This window comes from Ranitomeya imitator, chromosome 2 (genome assembly GCF_032444005.1).
Source record: "Ranitomeya imitator isolate aRanImi1 chromosome 2, aRanImi1.pri, whole genome shotgun sequence".
Lineage (NCBI taxonomy): Eukaryota > Metazoa > Chordata > Amphibia > Anura > Dendrobatidae > Ranitomeya > Ranitomeya imitator.
In genome coordinates, this window is record NC_091283.1 from 116138414 (window position 1) to 116160017 (window position 21604).

Consider the following 21604-nt stretch of genomic DNA (forward strand, 5'->3'; position numbering starts at 1 on the left):
TATGTGGGGGGAATCACTGTTTGGGCGCACAGCAGAGCTCGGAAGGGAAGGAGCGCCGTTTGGAATGCAGACTTAGATGGATTGGTCTGCAGGCGTCACGTTGCATTTGCAGAGCCCCTGATGTACCTAAACAGTAGAAACCCCCCACAAGTGACCCCATATTGGAAACTAGACCCCCCAAGGAACTTATCTAGATGTGTTGTGAGAACTTTGAACCCCCAATTGTTTGTCTACAGTTTATAATGCAGAGCCGTGAAAATAAAAAAAAAATTTCCACGAAAATTATATTTTAGCCCCCAAATTTTTATTTTCCCAAGGGTAACGGGACAAATTGGACCCCAAAAGTTGTTGTCCAATTTGTCCTGAGTACGCTAATGCCCCATATGTGGGGGGAACCACTGTTTGGGCGCACGGCAGAGCTCGGAGTGAAGTAGCGCCGTTTGGAATGCAGACGTAGATGAATTGGTCTGCGGGCATCACGTTGCATTTGCAGAGCCCCTGATGTATCCAAACAGTAGAAACCCCCCACAAGTGACCCCATATTGGAAACTAGACCCCCCAAGGAACTTATCTAGATGTGTTGTGAGAACTTTGAACCCCCAAGTGTTTCATTATAGTTTATAACGCAGAGCCGTGAAAATAAAAAAAATTTTATTCCACAAAAATTATATCTTAGCCCCCGATTTTGTATTTTCCCAAGGGTAACAGGAGAAATTGGACCCCAAAATTTGTTGTCCAATTTGTCCTGAGTACGCTGATACCCCATATGTTGGGGTAAACCCCTGTTTGGGCACACGTGAGAGCTCGGAAGGGGAGGAGCACTGTTTTAGTTTTTCAACGCAGAATTGGCTGAAATTGAGATCAGACGCCATGTCGCGTTTGGAGAGCCCCTGATGTGCCTAAACAGTGGAAACCCCCCAATTCTAACTGAAATCCTAACCCAAACACACCCATAACCCTAATCCCAACCATAACCCTAACCACACCCCTAACCCTAATCGCAACCCTAATCCCAACCGTAAATGTAATCCAAACCCTAACTTTTGCCCCAACCCTAACTTTAGCCCCAACCCTAACCCTAACCCTAGCCCTAACCCTAATGGGAAAATGGAAATAAATACATTTTTTTAAATTTTATTATTTTTCCCTAAGGGGGTGATGAAGGGGGGTTTGATTTACTTTTATAGCGTTTTTATGGCGGATTTTTTATGATTGGCAGCCGTCACACACTAAAAGACGCTTTTTATTGCAAAAAATAGTTTTTGCATCACCACATTTTGAGAGCTATAATTTATCCACATTTTGGCCCAGAGTCATGTGAGGCCTTGTTTTTTGCGGGACGAGTTGACGTTTTTATTGGTACCATTTTCGGGCACGTGACATTTTTTGGTCGCTTTTTATTCCGATTTTTGGGATGCAGAATGAACAAAAACAAGCAATTCCTGAATTTCTTTTAGGGGGGGGGGGGCATTTATACCGTTCCACATGTGGTAAAATTGATAAAGCAGTTTTATTTTTCAGGTCAGTACAATTACAGCGATACCTCATTTATATCATTTTTTTATGTTTTGGCGCTTTTACACAATAAAAACTATTTTATATAAAAAATAATTGTTTTTGCATCGCTTTATTCTGAGAGCTAAAACTTTTTTTTATTTTTCTGCTGATGATGATGTATGGCGCCTTTTTTTTGCAGCACAAGATGACGTTTTAAGTGGTAGCATGTTTATTTAAATCTGTCTTTTTGATCGCGTGTTATTCCACTTTTTGTTCGCCGTATGATAATAAAGCGTTGTTTTTTGCTTAGTTTTTTTATTTTTTTTTTTGCGGTGTTCACTGAAGGGGTTAACTTGTGCGATAGTTTTACAGAGCGGGTCGTTACGGATGCAGCGATACCAAATATATGTACTTTTATTGTTTTTTTTAATATACATAAATAAATGGATTTTTGGGGAAATATTTTTTTTTTTGTACATTCTATTTTTTTTTTCACTTTCTAACATTATCCCAGGGTGGGACATCACTATATTAGATCAAATCGCAGATCTAACACTGTGCATAGCACTGTGTCAGATCAGCGATCTGACAAGCAGTGCAGGAGGCTTTCCGGCGCCTGCTCAGAGCAGGCGCAGGCTAGCCACCTCACTTCATAACCCGGAAGGAGTCCCGCAGCCATCTTGGAACTGGGAACTCCTTCCGGAACACCGGAGCAACGCCACAACATTTTAAAGCCTTTCATGGGTGTGATCCAACAGGCCTGCGGGTTAAAGGCATTGATCGAGTCTTTATTGGACTCAGAGGGGGTAATTGGAAGAAGATGCTGGCCCAGAAGGAGGCTCGGTGGATCTTTAAGTTGAATACTCTTACACCACTGGGTCTAAATGACTATAATAGTTTCTCCCCTTTACTGCCCAGGTAAATAAGTAATTTTTTCACCTCTTCTCCTCATAAACCTAATTGGTCTTTCTTTGTTATACTTTCATAATAATATTGATATCTGTGTTCCGTCCCCCCATATATTAGTTGCGGTACGGTTTAGTTCTCTTCTTTTATATATTTCAGTGCAGTCTATCTTCTACCTTATGGTTTTAGCTGTTTTTTTTATCTTTTCCTTAGGATGTGTATTTTTTTATATATTTTTTAATTACTGTTGTATTTTCATTCTTGGTCCTCTAGGGCTGGCGCTGACTTTGGAACTTCAGGGATTGTGAACGATGAATTTGTCTGTGGATCTACTATTGGCCTGATTACTTATATTTCATCTGCCTTATGTGCACTTACTCATGTACTTATATGCATTTTCTTATATTAAATATACACCCCTTTGTATGTTTTTCACTTATCATATTAATAAGTATATTTACCCACATTTTATAATATATGTGTCCTACTTTTAAATATTTAATTGATTTGTCTATTAATATGTATTCCTTTTTAACAGGATTCATTCTGTCACTGCGCACTTCTACACTTCGCACATTGCCTTGCACAATATAGGCACTTTATGTCGATTTGCTATTCTTTTTAATTGTTGCTGTCGGCTTTTTCGGTTTGTCGCCAATTGGCGCTGCACCTATACGCTGTGACTTTTTGTCACTGGCGGTGTATATTCATGAAGTACTGTTGTGTTTGCTGGTCTGTGTTGCGCTGTGGTGGTTGTCATGACCACCTGAGACGCACCGAAAATGCAGCGGTGACCATCTTACCTGTCATGGTTGTCCGATCAGCGTATCTTTGTTGTTCCTTGGTTGCGCGTCACACTTAGCGCTATCCTTTGTTGATTGTTACCATGGGCACGTTGGAGGCGCACCGGATGCCTAGTGGTGGCCATGATTATCTGTCATGGTCCTCCGTCCGGCGTGTCTATGACGTCTGCTGTGTGCGCGTCATACACAGAGCCACCTATTGTTTATTGCTGCTATGACTACCATTGTCGCATCGGATCTTTTGTCAGTATGTTTCGTCACTTTCTGTTTGCGGCTTTACACTTTGGCTATCTGGTTGTGGCCTGATGATGCTACATTCAAGCGCCGGTTTTGGCTACTTTGCTTCCGGTCTCACATATCAGCTAGCAGGTTAATACATCGGCGTCGTTTCAACATAACTGCGCGTGCGTTCACAGCAGCTCCCTATTGTGTACCCTAATTAAAGTATCATCCCTATTGGTTCAATTGGATTTAAATACGATTGCTGGCCGGCACCTAACCACCCCCAGACGAAGCATTTCGGTGCGAAACGCGCGTCGGGTGTGGTGGGTCCCCAGGAGCGCTCCATTTGGTAACTATATTTATTTCTACTGTTGTATTTTCACTGTTTATCTTGCCATCTTTGCTTGCATGTTTGTACATGACTAACTGCACATTGGCACATGCCTGATTATACTCTACTTATGGTGCTGCTATTGTTATATATGGAGTTTTGCTCTGGGTTGCCCACCTTCTGTCCTGTGCCTTAGGTGTTTACCCGCCATTATCAATTTTTAATACAGTATTGTAATCAATAAAAGTTACTTTTTAACTTTATGGCTTTTGTGTGAAGGTAGTTCTTTCGGTGTATTCATGTTTTCCCTTCATGGCTGTTTAATAGGGATACTATTAGGTTAAGGCACAGATCTGGCCAACGTTACAGCAGAATTTCTGCAGTACTCAAGGTTCCTAAGAGCACAGTGGCCTCCAAAATGCCTAAATGGAAGAAGTTTGGGACCACCAGAAGTCTTCCTAGACCTGGCCGTCCAGCCAAACCGTGCAATCGTGGGAGAATAGCTTTGATGAGAGAGGTAAAGAAGAACCACAAGATCACTGTGGCTGAGCTCCTAAGATGCAGTAGGGAGAAAGTTCCACAAAGTCAACTATCACTGCAGCCCTCCACCAGTCGGGCCTTTAAGGCAGAGTGGCCCGACGGAAGCCTCTCTTCAGTGTAAGACATATGAAAGCAGCATAAAGTTTGCTAAAAAACACATGAAGGACTCCCAGTCTATGAGCAATAAGATTCTCTGGTCTGATGAGACACAGATAGACGTTTTTGGTGATAATTCGAAGCAGTGTGTGTGGAGAAAACCAGGTACTGCTCATCATCTGACCAATACAATCCCAACAGTGAAACATGGTGGTGGCAGCATCATGCTATGGGGGTGTTTATAAGCTGCAGGGACAGGACGACTGGTTGCCATTGAAGGAAACAAGAATGCAGCCAAGTACAGAGGTGCTCTGGATCTCAGACTTCAAAGTAGCGACCTTTTGCTTTGATGACTGTTTTGCACACTCTTGGCATTCTTTTGATGAGCTTCAAGAGGTAGTCAAAGTGAATGGTCTTTCAACAATCTTGAAAGAGTTCCCAGAGATGCTTAGCACATGTTGGCCCTTTTGCCTTCACTCTGCGGTCCAGGTCTGGTGACTGTGGAGGCCAGGTCATGTGGCATAGCACATCACTCTCCTTCTTGGTCAAATAGCCCTTACACAGCCTGGAGGTGTGTTTGGGATCAATGTCCTGTTGAAAAATAAATGATGGTCCAACTAAACACAAACCGGATGGAATAGCATGCCGCTGCAAGATGCTGTGGTAGCCATGCTGGTTTAGTATGCATTCTGTTTTGAATAAATCCCCAACAGTGTCACCAGTAAAGCCCCCCCACACCATCACACCTCCTCCTCCATGTTTCACGGTGGGTACCAGGCATGTAGAGTCCATCCGTTCACTTTTTCTGCGTTGCACATAGACACGGTGGTTGGAACCAAAGATCTCAAATTTGGACTCATCAGACCAAAGAACAGATTTCCACTGGTCTAATGTCCATTCCTTGTGTTCTTTAGCCCAAACAAGTGTCTTCTGCTTGTTGCCTGTCCTTAGCAGTGGTTTCTTAGCAGCTATTTTACCATGAAGGCCGGCTGCACAAAGTCTCCTCTTAACAGTAGTTGTAGAGATGTGTCTGCTGCTAGAACTCTGTGCGGCATTGATCTGGTCTCTAATCTGAGCTGCTGTTAACCTGCGATTTCTGAGGCTGGTTACTCGGATAAACTTGTCCTCAGAAGCAGAGGTGACTCTTGGTCTTCCTTTCCAGGGCCGGTCCTCATGTGAGCCAGTTTCTTTGTAGCGCTTGATGGTTTTTGCAACTGCACTTGGGGACACTTTCAAAGTTTACCCAATTTTTCGGACTGACTGACCTTCATTTCTTAAAGTAATAATGGCCTCTCGTTTTTCTTTACTTAGAATTTGTACTATAGCAAGAAAAAAGCAACTAACAGTCTATTCAGTAGGACTATCAGCTGTGTATCCACCAGACTTCTGCACAACATAACTGATGGTCCCAACCCCATTTATAAAGCAAGAAATCCTACTTATTAAACCTGACAGGGCACACCTGTGAAGTGAAGACCATTCCCGGTGACTACCTCTTGAAGCTCATCAAGAGAATGCCAAGAGTGTGCAAAGCAGTCATCAAAACAAAAGGTGGCTACTTTGACTAACCTAGAATATAAGACATAACAAAAAAGTGTGAAACTGAAATTAAGTACCGTATATAATTCCACATGTGTTAATTCATAGTTTTGATGCCTTCAGTGTGAATTTACAATTTTTCATAGTCATGAAAATACAGAAAAATCTTTAAATGGGAAGGTGTGTCCACACTTTTGGTCTGTACTGTAACTACTATAATACTGTCCACTGTATACAAGAATATAACTACTATCCCGGATTGATAATAATTGGATTAAAAAAACATCGCCACACGGTAACGTTAAATGCGGTAGTTGCAGCTTCTGCCACTTGAATAAAACTGACAATCCCCTAAAACTGGGATCTACAGAGCACTTAGTAAGGGATTTTATAACATGCAAAAGTAAATTTATTGTATACGTTATTTTTTGCCCATGCAACCGATTTTATATCGGAAAAACCATAAGACCTCTAATTGTCCGGTTTCGCGAACACTTTAATTCGGTGTCCACTGGGAAGGGGCGGGTGCGCTTTGTGAAGCACATGCAGGAGGAACACAGCGCTGACCCCAATCTCCTACAGTTTGCTGGGCTTGAGATGGTTAATTTCCCTGAGCAGGGGGGTAATCATGGCAAGTTACTTTTGCAGCGTGAAGCTAAGTGGATTCTAAAAACTAATGCGCAAGGTCCCTTAGGACTAAATGATAAACTAGACATGGCGATCTTTATCTAACTCGTGTGTAGGAAGCAGTCTGTAATTAGAGTTTGTTGTTTTTAACACTGTAAAAAAAAAAAAAAAAAAATGTGGTGAGTCTGTTTCTATAAAAGGAAATGACATCACGATTGTAACACACATGGACCCGTAGAAGCGCATGTGCGCAAAACGGCCGTCGTCCTCCCCTGTCTCTCCCCCGTATACTCCTGCCGAGCCGCATCATGTTTGTGAAGGCTTAAGTGCTAAATAAAGGACATTTTTAGCTGAAGACAGATGGTGAGTGCCGCATTTCTTTCTTATACCTGCTCACTTTGATAACTACTATAATACTGCCCCTATGTACAAGAATATAACTACTATAATACTGCCCCTATGTACAAGAATATAACTACTATAATACTGCTCCTATGTACAACAATATAACTACTACTAGAAGGTGGCCCGATTCTAACGCATCGGGTATTCTAGAATATGTATGTATGTATGTATGTATGTATATAGCAGCCACATAGTATATAGCACAGGCCACGTAGTATATAGGAGCCATGTAGTATATAGCAAATACTACGTGGCCTGTGCTATATACTATGTGGCTGCTATATACATACATATTCTAGAATACCCGATGCGTTAATACAGGCCACGCAATATTTAACAGTGGCCACATACTATATAACACAGCCCACGCAGTATATAGCAGCCACACAGTATACAACACAGGAGATGTAGTATATCACCCAGGCCACGTGATATATGACACAGCCCACGCAGTATATCACATAGGCCACGTAATACATAGCACAGCCCACGCAGTACATACCACAGCCCATATAGTATCTAACACTGGCCAGGTAGTATATAGCAGCCACATGGTATACAGGTAGGTCCAAATATATTTGGACAGAGACAACATTTTTCTAATTTTGTTTATAGACATTACCACAATGAATTTTAAACAAAACAATTCAGATGTAGTTGAAGTACAGACTTTCAGCTTTCATTTGAGGGTATCCACATTAAAATTGGATGAAGGGTTTAGGAGTTTCAGCTCCTTAACATGTGCCACCCCTGTTTTTAAAGGGACCAAAAGTAATTGGACAGATTCAATAATTTTAAATAAAATGTTCATTTTAAGTACTTGGTTGAAAACCCTTTGTTGGCAATGACTGTCTGAAGTCTTGAACTCATGGACATCACCAGACGCTGTGTTTGCTCCTTTTTGATGCTCTGCCAGGCCTTCACTGCGGTGGTTTTCAGTTGCTGTTGGTTTGTGGGCCTTTCTGTCTGAAGTTTAGTCTTTAACAAGTGAAATGCTGCTCAATTGGGTGGAGATCAGGTGACTGACTTGGCCATTCAAGAATATTCCACTTCTTTGCTTTAATAAACTCCTGGGTTGCTTTGGCTTTATGTTTTGGGTCACTGTCCATCTGTAGTATGAAACGACGACCAATCAGTTTGGCTGCATTTGGCTGGATCTGAGCACACAGTATGGCGGCTCTGAATAGCTCAGAATTCATTCGGCTGCTTCTGTCCTGTGTCACATCATCAATAAACACTAGTGACCCAGTGCCACTGGCAGCCATGCATGCCCGCGCCATCACACTGCCTCCGCCGGGTTTATGCATGCCCGCGCCATCACACTGCCTCCGCCGTGTTTTACAGATGATGTGGTATGCTATGGATCATGAGCTGTACCGCGCCTTCACCATACTTTTCTCTTTCCATCATTCTGGTAGAGGTTGATCTTGGTTTCATCTGTCCATAGAATGTTCTTCCAGAACTGTGCGGCTTTTTTAGATGTTTTTTAGCCTTTTTATTCTTGATGCTTATGAGTGGCTGCACCGTGCAGTGAACCCTCTGTAGTTACTTTCATGCAGTCTTCTCTTTATGGTAGATTTGGATATTGATACGCCGACCTCCTGGAGAGTGTTGTTCACTTGGTTGGCTGTTGTGAAGGGGTTTCTCTTCACCATGGAGATTATTCTGTGATCATCCACCACTGTTCTCTTCCGTGGGCGCCCAGGTCTTTTTGCATTGATGAGTTCACCAGTGCTTTCTTTCTTTCTCAGGATTGACCAAACTGTAGATTTTACCACTCCTAATATTGTAGAAATTTCTCTGATGGTTTTTTCTGTTTTCGCAGCTTAAGGATGGCTTGTTTCACCTGCATGGAGAGCTCCTTTGACCGCATGTTTACTTCACAGCAAAACGTTCCAAATGCAGCACCACACCTCAAATCAGCTCCAGGCCTTTTATCTGCTAAATTGAGAATGACATAGCGTAGGGATTGCCCACACCTGTCTATGAAATAGCCTTGGAGTCAATTGTCCAATTACTTTTGGTCCCTTTAAAAAACAGGGTGGCACATGTTAAGGAGCTGAAACTCCTAAACCCTTCATCCAATTTTAATGTGGATACCCTCAAATGAAAGCTGAAAGTCTCAACTTCAGCTGCATCTGAATTGCTTTGTCTAAAATTCATTGTGATAATTTCTATAACCAAAATTAGAAAAATGTTGTCTCTGTCCAAATATATATGGACCTAACTGTATATCACAGCCCACATAGTATATAGCAATGTGGGCACCATACCATGCATAGGCAGCATCAATAGCAAAAAGTTGGGGACACACACAGTTAATAGCAGCGGTAACATAGTGCGTTACCGCTGGCATTAACCTTGTGTGAGCGGTGACTGAATGTCACGCCGGCTGGGCGCTACCAATCAGCGACATTGCCGCGGGATTTAAATCCTGCTTCTCTAATTGCTGGGCGCGACCAATCAGGGAAGCGGGATTTAAATCCCGCGCCAATGTCGCTGATTGGACGCACCGGCTGGGTGCTATCAATCAGCGAAGCGGTGGGACCGGAGCATCGCGAGCTGCAGGAAAAGCTGCTGCAGAGGCGATGGAAGGTGAGAATGTAATGATTTTTTATTTTTTTTATTATTTTTAACATTATATCTTTTTACTATTGATGCTGCATGGGCAGCATCAATAGTAAAAAGTTTGTCACATAGATTTAAATCCCGCGCCAATGTGGCTGATTGCTCGCGCCGACTGGGCGCAAGCAATCAGGGAGGCGGGATTTAAATCCCGCGCTGACTGGGGGGGGGGGCGAGTATGGAGGGGGCACTGCGTGCATGGGAGTAGGGAGCGGCCATTTCGCAGCCGAACTGTGCCGGTTGCTCCCAAGAGTGCATTGCGGTCTCGCGAGATGATGACATACGTCATCATCTCGCGAGACCGCAATGCATGGACCCGAGCGTCGCGAGGAGCGGGAAAGGCGTGGGCTGCATCCAGGGGCCGACAGAAGGTGAGTATATAATGATTTTTTTAAATCATTTTTAACATTAGATCTTTTTACTACTGATGCTGCATAGACAGAGTCAATAGTAAAAAGTTGGACACACAGGGTTAATAGCAGCGTTAACGGAGTGCGTTACACCGTGGCATAACGCGGTCCGTTAACGCTGCCATTAACCCTGTGTGAGCGCTGACTGGAGGGGAGTATGGAGCGGCCACTGACTGCAGGGAGTAAGGAGCGGCCATTTTGCCGCCGGACTGTGCCCGTCGCTGATTGGTCGTGGCTGTTTTGCCGCAACCAATCAGTGACTTGGGATTTCCGTGACAGACAGAAAGACGGAAGTGACCCTTAGACAATTAGATAATACTGCTCCTATGTACAACAATATAACTACTATAATACAGCTCCCCATGCACAATTATATAACTACTATAATACTGCCCCTATGTACAAGAATATAACTACTATAATACTGCTCCTATGTACAAGAATATAACTACTATAATACTGCTCCTATGTACAAGAATATAACTACTATAATACTGCTCCTATATACAAAAATATAACTACTATAATACTGCCCCCTATGTACAAGAATATAACTACTATAATACTGCAACTATGTACAATAATATAACTACTATAATACTGCCCCCTATGTACAAGAATATAACTACTATAATACTGCCCCTATGTACAAGAATATAACTACTATAATACTGCTCCCTATGCACAAGAATATAACTACTATAATACTGCCCCTATGTACAAGAATATAACTACTATAATACTGCTCCTATGTACAAGAATATAACTACTATAATACAGCTCCCTATGCACAAGAATATAACTACTATAATACTGCCCCTATGTACAAGAATATAACTACTATAATACAGCTCCCTATGCACAAGAATATAACTACTATAATACTGCCCCTATGTACAAGAGTATAACTACTATAATACTGCTCCTATATATAAGAATATAACTACTATAAGACTGCCCCTATGTACAAGAATATAACTACTATAATACTGGAAAAGAAAAAGCAACGAAGATCAGCTCACCTCCTCTCAGGCCCAGCGCACGGATCATGCAGTGCAGCAAGTAGTTTGAAGAAAAAGCAGAAGTCCAGCGCGGGACTTCTGCTTTTTCTTTTTACTATAATACTGCTCCTATGTACAAGAATATAACTACTATAATACTGCCCCTATGTACAAGAGTATAACTACTATAATACTGCTCCTATATATAAGAATATAACTACTATAATACTGCCCCTATGTACAAGAATATAACTACTATAATACGGCTCCTATGTACAAGAATATAACTACTATAATACTGCCCCTATGTACAAGAATATAACTACTATAATACTGCTCCTATGTACAATAGTATAACTACTATAATACTGCTCCTATATATAAGAATATAACTACTATAATACTGCCCCTATGTACGAGAATATAACTACTATAATACTGCCCCTATGTACAAGAATATAACTACTATAATACTGCCCCTATGTACAAGAATATAACTACTATAATACTGCTCCTATATATAAGAATATAACTACTATAATACTGTTCCTATATATAAGAATATAACTACTATAATACTGCTCCTATGTACAAGAATATAACTACTATAATACTGCCCCTATGTACAAGAATATAACTACTATAATACTGTTCCTATATATAAGAATATAACTACTATAATACTGTTCCTATATATAAGAATATAACTACTATAATACTGCTCCTATGTACAAGAATATAACTACTATAATACTGTTCCTATATATAAGAATATAACTACTATAATACTGCTCCTATATATAAGAATATAACTACTATAATACTGCTCCTATATATAAGAATATAACTACTATAATACTGCCCCTATGTACAAGAATATAACTACTATAATACTGTTCCTATATATAAGAATATAACTACTATAATACTGCTCCTATATATAAGAATATAACTACTATAATACTGCTCCATGTTCAAGAATATAACTACTATAATACTGCTCCATGTTCAAGAATATAACTACTATAATACTGCCCCTATGTACAAGAATATAAATACTATAATACTGCTCCATGTTCAAGAATATAACTACTATAATACTGTCCCTATGTACAAGAATATAACTACTATAATACTGCTCCTATGTACAAGAATATAACTACTATAATACTGTTCCTATATATAAGAATATAACTACTATAATACTGCTCCTATGTACAAGAATATAACTACTATAATACGGCTCCTATGTACAATAATCTATTATCATATAGAGAAATTCAAGGTTTTGCGCCTTTGATGACGGTGCACTCCGGGTGCAGTGGAGAATGATCTCTATGAATTCTGCCTCTACCCCAGTTTAGTAGAGAAGTGCCGTCCATTAGGAAGCGATCTGTAAACCAGTCAGTGACGTCGGCACGTCTGACTCTTGTTACACTGGAATGCAGCACTTTAGAGGAAGAAAATCAATGTGTTCTGATCTTCGGGGCATTAATAGGGAGCTTGGAGTAAATTATGTATGGACGTTGCTGTATGACACATACCATCATATGGTAAAACTGTGCAAAGCAATCTGATGTCGATGTAAAACACATCAATAAAGGCACGGCTGGCAGGAAGCCATTGGTACATTAGAATAGAAGAAAAACTGGGTCAGCAGCGCAGGATGCAACATGGAGCAGGTGAAGCACTCAGCGTGGACTCACAACAAAGGCTGCAGACTTAAATCGACATAAAATAGTAATAACATGCTTCCATCACTAATATTGCAGCAATAAAGGGAATCTCAATTTCTACACCACATAAGACTCTTAATTATTGCAATCTCTGCATCCACCACTAGGTGGAGCATAGAAATCAACTATATAAAACCATATGCCGCGGGCTCCCTCTAGTGGTGACTGCACGTAGTCAGAACATTTCTAATTCAGCCCTATGAACGTTTAGTGTGAGCTCTATTTCAGTAAAAACAGCGACTACTAGAATCATGTTATAGAATAGTTTAACATAATTTTAAAAAACATAAAAAAAAGTATTCTATCAGATTTTAGGAAAGTTTGGTGACAATCATTCTCCCTGGGAATAAGCACCCATCTTTTTCGGACTTCTGAACTGCAAAGCAGTCAATTATATGCTGAATAATCTAGCTGTAATCCAGATAGTTTGGCACTATATATAATTTATGCTATGGGTGCAGAAGAATCTATAAGTGATATTAATGGGGGGTACAGTGTACTTCATTTTAGGGAGTATAATGCGCAGTGCTATTTTCAGGGGTCACAGTAAAAGTTATTATAGTCTGTCTCTTACTGTATATGATGTATATAAGTAGATGGTTTCTCACAGTTAATGCCTTACCGGGAGTCTACTGATCAAATTTGATAGGAAAAGACAAAGCAGAGAGAATTACATTAGTAGGAACTGAAGAGAGAAGTGTGTGTTCCCTGAGGGGAAGAGAATGGAGGAGACACCAGGTCAAATGTTATTATAAAAGGCCCATGAGGACAGTGTTGGCGTCTGGACTTATGGCAGATCGGACGTGGCTTACAACCGCCATTACAAGTGACCAGACCAAAGTGAACAAATCCCGTGTGGCGTGGTATATAGGTGTCCTGTGTGGTATATAGAGGATGCGCAGCACAGTGTATAAGGGGATGTGCAGCGTAGTACAGTATATACCGTCAATAAAAGGCAGAAATAACTTAATGGAAACATGTCTTTATTAACGTTTAATATCCAAAAAATAAAACTCTTATAATTCTCTTTACAGCAAATATATAATATCAGTGCTTTGGCCGTAATAAGTTAAAGGCCCTTTATCATAAAATATATGGTTTTTAACCTTTACTCAAACTGAATTTATAATCCCTAGACGTCCCTACATATACATAACAAAAGTGTAGTAAAATTAGCAAATACTAAAGAATAGTAATAGATTTTCCCTACTAACGATCTGTCGTTAATATAAATGGTACACGCATCTAATGTATCGGGTAACTCCTTGGCTTGTTAGTTGCCGTGTACGATGCAGTAATAGATTTTTAATTATTATTTTTTTAAATATATAAAACACATGCTTGGCGAAATGTTCGTGCGAACTTGCTAAGACGGCAGCTAAAATGTTCCAATACTGACTCACGCTATTCTACAAAGCGATTAGCATCGAAAGTTTGCAATACATTATAATAATACGCCATCAAGGCAAATATTAGACCCCCCAATCTCCCCCCTCCCCCCAAAAAAAAAACAAAATCTAAAATAAAAATAATCCCAGAACGATAAATCTGTAAACTTTTTTTTTTTTAATATATATTTATACGAAATGTAACTTCAAGTGGAAATAAAAAATAAAGATTTATATTTAATAGTCAGTACACGGACTAGACAGCTTCAGTTTTGTGTTTGTGAAAAAATTTAAAAAAAAAAAAGAAAAAGAAAAAGAAAAAAGTTTAAAAAAAAATATAAAAATCCTTAGTTTTTTTTGTTTTAGTTTTTTTTTTTTTTTGTTTGTTGATCTAGCCACAAAAAAAAAAAATAAAATATGTATTTATAAATATTCTGGACTTAAAAGATTTAACTAAATAAATCCACAGGCTGAAATGTAAAAATATTAAAAGAAAAAAACAAAATAGATAAAATATAGAACTACACCTGCCGAAATGCATAATATGGCGCCGATGGTAACTCACTTATTACAGACCAGGTCAAGTAGTGTCCTGAAAAAAGAAAAACAAAACAAAAAAAAAAACTAAAAAGTAAAAAATATATATTTAATAGAAGAATATAGTCAAAAAAATTCCCAGCCTTTCCCTTGGTTACATAAAGCTAAATTTTCATTCAAGTCACGGCTGGCTCATAAAAAAACTATTCACATTTACAATAAATTCGTATTTTCTTCTCTCCCGACAGATTGAGTGACTTGATCAGACTAATAGAAGGAATGGAGCCTCCGCTATTAGCTGCGTTGTGCATTGTAAAGCTTTCAAAATTAATCCAGAGATTTCTATAAACTGGCAAACCATACAGTCCTTGTGGTGGTAGTGTTTCCACTAAGAGCGCCCCTCGGTGGTGGGGTGTGGGGCGGCCGATTTAAAAAAAATTAAAAATAAAATAAAAATTGCAATACTGCCATATTAAATTTTTCGACGCGCATCTCCAAATCTGAACATCTTTTATAAAGCACACTCGTGGTTGGGGAATCAAGCGGCCATATTTTGGGTTGGTGGTCCTTAAAAAGTAAACTTTTTTTAATGATAAATTAAAGATCAACTTTTGCAGAGTCAGAAGTCTATGTAATCTGCCTTATTTTGCTTCCTTTTCGTGCTGATGGAGCTGTTTTATCTGCCTAATTCGTGCACCAAGAGACGCTGATTTGATCGGTAAGGACCCCCATCTCCGTTGTGAGGGTCCCCCATGTTCACACTGCCCCTGTGAGCACGGAGGATAGTCACAGAAGAGTACAGAGTCTTGGTACGGCTGCAGATCAAACCAGCTACTTCCGTGCCTAAAGTAAGGCAGATAAAACAGGACTTTTCAGCATGGAAATTTGGAAGCAAAATAAGGTGACGGAGATTACAAAGAATCGGAACTTTGAAAAATTTAGTTATTCTTAAAATTTCTTCGAAGCCGATCCAATCGATGGGAAGAAAACTTTCTATTGATAGTTTACTGTTTAAATTTTCTCTAAAAGAATGTATGACACTACAATTTTTGTTTCATCACTGGCAAATCTTGTTCAGGCAGTGGCAGAACTTTTCCACATCCTCTAGTTGCAGAATTAGTCAATATCAAGAGCTGCATTCAGAATTCTGCACGCTGCCAACCTGTCCTACAAGGCGGTCCACCAACCCCTCGGATTTCCTAGTTTTAATTTTCTTTACTGGTGTTAAGTACAATAACTTTACACGAGTCATTACTGCAGACACTAAACTAAGCAGGAAGCGCCAGCTGCAGAATTCTGAATGCAGCTCTGGAGGTGGCTGGAAAAAAAAAAATGATAAGACGCTCAGATGAGGAGGCAGCTTCGTTTCGATCCTCGTCTTAATGACTCGTTAAAGGCAGTGGAATTGACAATAGAAATCCAGACACTTGTTTCCACCTATGTAAACATATTTGTGAATGTAAACTAACCGGAAATCATAATTTACCGTGTACACTATGCCGACATCGAACGTCTTAATGCCAATTAGCTGGACACCCCCGTAGTCATCCTGGGCATGCGGTAACTTGTTATAAGGAGGTGGTAGCAGCAGTTTTTGCTCTAGAATCAGCCTGACTCTCGCCCGTTCCATATATGCGACTATATAGATGTATATATACGTGTTAGAGGAAGATTGCTATAGAGTGTTTGGTTTTTAGATAAATATCTGCAATACATTTAAGAATGGATCTGTATGGCCTGGTTGACCGGAGACTGGCACACCGGGCAGCGGGGCACATCCTTCTGGCAGATCTTGTGAGCACATTCCATGCAGAAGAAGTTGTGGCCGCAGGGAACCAGGGCGGCGATGACCTCGTTGTCGAAGCAGATGACGCAGTCGTGCTTCCGCCTGGTCTCGGGCGGAGAACTGGACGTGGAGCCGCCGCTGGAAGAAGAGTAGCTGTTGGTACCATTGGAGAAGGCCGGGATGTAGATGGGAAGCCCACCCTCGTTTGTGCTTGAAAGGTCACTTCTAATACTTCTCGGGAGAGGGTACTCCATGCCCTCGGGAAAAGTGGGAGACATGCTGCCGCGACGCTGAGATTTCGCGCCGACCTCGTTTCCAAAGCTGGAGAGGGAATTTGCTGGGTCGAAAGGAGCCCAGATAGTCTCGGAAGGAGATGGTACTGGATCAAAAGCAGAGGTGTCGGTGAGATCTTCCGAGGCCATGGCGGGCATAGTCTCCCCGAACCAGAAATTACTTGCGCTGAACGGGCTGGTTGGACTAAAATCGGCCAGCCTGTTACTTCCGAAGTAGGAATCTGTAGAGCCGCTGCCCAAAGAACTGGAACTATCGTTGCGGTAGTTGGAGACCATTTTATTTCGGCCAGGAGCGGTGGCGTTTAACCAGTTGGATGCCAGGCCGCTTGCTTCAAAGCTCACGTCGGTACCGTTATAGTGGAAATCGTTTTCTTCATTCAGCTCGATAAAGTTGCCGGTGCGCATGGCTATGTGCATCTCTATCTCCTCCCGGGCCCGGTCTACGTTCTCCGGCATCCCGGTGACCTCGAACACCGGCTCTTTGTCTCGGCTCGGAGTGACGATGTAGGTGTGGGTTTGCTGCTGGATTCGTTTTATCGTAGCTCCCTTTGGCCCCACCACGAGGCCGACCACCCGGTAGGGTACCCTCACTTGAACTGTAGTCTGACCTGGAAGGTTGGGGGTACACTGGGTGCTGCCTACGGCGGGGCCGTTTTTGTTACGAGATGCTCGGATCATAGAAAAGTGTTCGGCTGCCGAGAGGATCTCTCTTTTGGCCATGGCAACGTCCTCTTTTCTTCCAGTGACGACAAATACTGGCTCTTCGCCTCTGACCGGAGTTTTAATGTAGGTGTTCGTCTTCGCCCTCAGAGCTTTGATCTTACAGCCTAAAGGGGAGGTGGAAAAGGAAAATATTAAAAATAGATTAATAATAAGGCCTCGGAGGATGAAAACCCATAAAATTGTCAACTTGTGATGTCCTCTGATCCCCAGTAGTGCAGCCTCAGGGTCGGGCCCGTAATTTTATCACAAAGGGACTTTGTATAATTTTTCTCATTTTTAAATGCATTTAAAGGGGCATTTGTATAATCAAGTGATAAGTGGGGACCCCCCCCTGCTGTATCATAGCAACTGACCAAATCGAAGACTGGTGTTAGGAAACGACAGTCGTGACAGTGTCCTATGGGTCCATTCAGATGGAACCAGCACTACAAAGATTGCGCATGCGCACGGCGCGCGTTCTGTCTTCTGTGGTGCTGGTGGAAGGGCACGCTGATGACCGGACACAATGGACCAGCAACATGGCTGAGCTGCCCTTGCAAGATGCGTGTTCCTTGCCTAGAAGGCTGGCCACTGTTGATAAGCGAGCGTGCGTCGAGGTGCTTGGCTACACAGAGTATTACGTACAGTGAAACAAGCGGGGCCTTGAGCATGGCGCTCGAACACCGATGATACTCGATGCGTACCCGAGTACACAGACGCACGAGATCGAGTGGCGATCATCCTCGCTCATCACTACTGGCCACCTCTGATAGACTGCAGAGGTGGCCAGTAACGTAAGTAACGAGCAATAAACTATAGAATCAAAAAATCCCTCCGTCCTTGAGACAACATTTATTAATTTTTACCCATTTACAAGGAACGGGTCATCAGAAAATGAGCTATTGTTGAGATTGCGTTAATCGGAGGGAGCTTTCCCGACACCGGAGCGGCGCCTCCTGGGTCATGTTACCCATCCATTACATAATCCTATTCCTGGAAATCTCATCCGATAGCTCGTCAATGATACGAGCCGGCGACTTCTGGGCAGCAGAACGATGTCATGCTGTAAAAATACAATGACGTCATCATCCCATTCTAAGTGAATGATCAATGGCTTCTCAGCAGCCTGCCCTTCCCCCGAGCCGTCCTCGCCTATGAAAGACACGGGTGCGGGCACACATCACTGCCACATGACTGCCCACAATGAAACGGCTGCACCTGTCTAAAAGATTCTGCAATACCGGTGAAGATCCACACTCCTCCTGTCCACATATCTGCTACATTGTATCCATCTGGAATTCCCAAAGGATCTTCTCTCTTTAGACTGGATACAACTGTAGCAAACTCTCAGCTGTGAGAAGTATTCGGTCATCACAGACATGGGACTAGAGACAGGAACTTTATTCTCAATAGTCTTTTAGGGGATTCCTGAACCATTATTTTAAAGTGGGGGTTGTATGGGACAGATCCACGCTTACATTGCCTGCACCAGAAATTCTCAGCACCATGATGGATCATGACCCCTGCAGCCAATCTCTGCTATCAGTCAGGATGTTACTGCAGCGGTGAGGATTGGGGGCACTCACACCTTTTAGGTTTTGAAACAAACTTTTAAAGGCCTCCAGCTGATAACAAAATGTGCCCTCTAACCCCAGGTAAAGCCAGTGAGCAAAATCCTATGAAAAGGGGCGCACTCACAACTCTTCCCCTCCTCCTCCTCTCCCCCGGTGCACTCACTTCTCTCCCCTCCTCCTCCTCTCCCCCGGTGCACTCACTTCTCTCCTCTCCTCCTCCTCTCCCCCGGCGCACTCACTTCTCTCCCCTCCTCCTCCTCTCCCCCGGTGCACTCACTTCTCTCCTCTCCTCCTCCTCTCCCCCGGCGCACTCACTTCTCTCCTCTCCTCCTCCTCTCCCCCGGCGCACTCACTTCTCTCCTCTCCCCCGGCGCACTCACTTCTCTCCTCTCCCCCGGCGCACTCACTTCTCTCCTCTCCCCCGGCGCACTCACTTCTCTCCTCTCCCCCGGCGCACTCACTTCTCTCCTCTCCCCCGGCGCACTCACTTCTCTCCTCTCCCCCGGCGCACTCACTTCTCTCCTCTCCCCCGGCGCACTCACTTCTCTCCTCTCCCCCGGCGCACTCACCCTCTCCTCTCCCCGGGCGCACTCACCCTCTCCTCTCCCCCGGCGCACTCACCCTCTCCTCTCCCCCGGCGCACTCACTTCTCTCCTCTCCCCCGGCGCACTCACTTCTCTCCTCTCCCCCGGTGCACTCACATCTCTCCTCTCCCCAGGCGCACTCACTTCTCTCCTCTCCCCCGGCGCACTCACTTCTCTCCTCTCCCCCGGCGCACTCACTTCTCTCCTCTCCCCCGGCGCACTCACCCTCTCCTCTCCCCCGGCGCACTCACCCTCTCCTCTCCCCCGGCGCACTCACCCTCTCCTCTCCCCGGGCGCACTCACCCTCTCCTCTCCCCGGGCGCACTCACCCTCTCCTCTCCCCCGGCGCACTCACTTCTCTCCTCTCCCCCGGCGCACTCACTCTCTCCTCTCCCCCGGTGCACTCACATCTCTCCTCTCCCCAGGCGCACTCACATCTCTCCTCTCCCCAGGCGCACTCACCCTCTCCTCTCCCCGGGCGCACTCACCCTCTCCTCTCCCCCGGCGCACTCACCCTCTCCTCTCCCCCGGCGCACTCACCCTCTCCTCTCCCCGGGCGCACTCACCCTCTCCTCTCCCCCGGCGCACTCACCCTCTCCTCTCCCCCGGCGCACTCACTTCTCTCCTCTCCCCCGGCGCACTCACTTCTCTCCTCTCCCCCGGTGCACTCACATCTCTCCTCTCCCCAGGCGCACTCACATCTCTCCTCTCCCCCGGCGCACTCACCCTCTCCTCTCCCCCGGCGCACTCACCCTCTCCTCTCCCCCGGCGCACTCACCCTCTCCTCTCCCCCGGTGCACTCACATCTCTCCTCTCCCCGGGCGCACTCACCCTCTCCTCTCCCCCGGCACACTCACCCTCTCCTCTCCCCCGGCGCACTCACATCTCTCCTCTCCCCGGGCGCACTCACCCTCTCCTCTCCCCCGGCGCACTCACATCTCTCCTCTCCCCGGGCGCACTCACCCTCTCCTCTCCCCGGGCGCACTCACCCTGCCTCCCCACGATCTCGGCGACGTGCTCGGAGCTGGGCACCGGGACCAGCTCGTTGGTGTTGACGCTCTTCCTGCGCACGGTGACGGCGGCCTGCTCCGGGTACTGCGCCCCCAACAGCAGCAGCTCTTCGGGATACACGGCCGTCTCCTCCTCCTCGGGCCTGTCCTCCTCCTCTGCCTCCACCGGGGCCTCCAGTGCGGCCAGCCTCACCCGGATCTCCTCCAGCTCCGGGGTCCAGGAGGCCGCGGTGCCGCCGCCTCCACCGCCGCCCGGCATGGCGATCACAGCGCACTCAGACAGCGGACGATCAACTCATGCATCCCGCAGACATCGCCCTCCCGCCCGCACCGGCTCCTCCGCCTGCGCCCGGCCGCTCCACTTTTCCTTTCTTCCCACTCCTTTTTTTTCTCTTTGTTTCTCCGAACCCGGCTGCACACGCCTCTAGTGCCCGCCCCCTGCACAACAGGCCGACAGGCCATTGGCTGTTTGGCGAGTGAAGAAAACCTATTCTGGGCTGTGATTGGTGGATTCCAAATGACAATTACGCAGGAAGGGCGGGTGTTCGGGCTAGCAAGGCGAAGGAAGAGGAAGTGCATGATTTAGTGGGCGGGGTTTTCTTTGGTGACATCAGTGGGAGGGCCAGAGTCTGTGGAGTGAGGTCAGGTCACAGACAGGACGGGGCGGAGTCAGACGATATCGCAGGGGGCGGGGTCATCTTCCCTCTGTCACCTATGGATTTAAAGGGATGAGTTCTTGATACCTGCGTCCTTAACACTTTCATGACCGGCTCATTTTTTTCCCCATTCTTTCTTCAACTACAAGTAACTTTATTATTTCTCCGGTGACATAGTCATATAAGGGCTTGATTTTTGCAGGGCGAGGTGTAGTTTTGGGTAACACCATTCATCTTATCACAGAATCAAATGTGCCAATTCCCTGGCTCAGCACGTGTGCGGTAACACCAGACTAAGAGGGGGGTCTATTATTATTATTATTATCTTGAAAAAAA

The 21604-nt window shown here is 44.1% G+C and overlaps 1 protein-coding gene across 1 annotated transcript; it reads right to left on the reverse strand.

Annotated features, from left to right (window-relative positions):
* Positions 1–13704: 13704 nt before the first annotated feature.
* MEX3C (mex-3 RNA binding family member C) lies at positions 13705–21031 on the reverse strand. Its single transcript, XM_069747172.1, has 2 exons — positions 20592–21031; positions 13705–17569 (listed from the first exon to the last, which is right to left on the reverse strand). Exons 1-2 carry the CDS (start codon positions 20869–20871, stop codon positions 16380–16382), a joined length of 1470 nt encoding a protein of 489 aa, XP_069603273.1. The 5' UTR covers positions 20872–21031; the 3' UTR covers positions 13705–16379.
* Between the last annotated feature and the right edge of the window lie 573 nt (positions 21032–21604).

Coding starts and splice junctions, on each gene's coding strand:
- MEX3C (XM_069747172.1), bottom strand. CDS start 20,871: ATGCCGGGCGGCGGTGGAGGCGGCGGCACCGCGGCCTCCTGGACCCCG. Junction 17,570..20,591: donor CGAGATCGTGGGGAGGCAGG/GTGAGTGCGCCC, acceptor CCTCCCCTTTAG/GCTGTAAGATCAAAGCTCTG.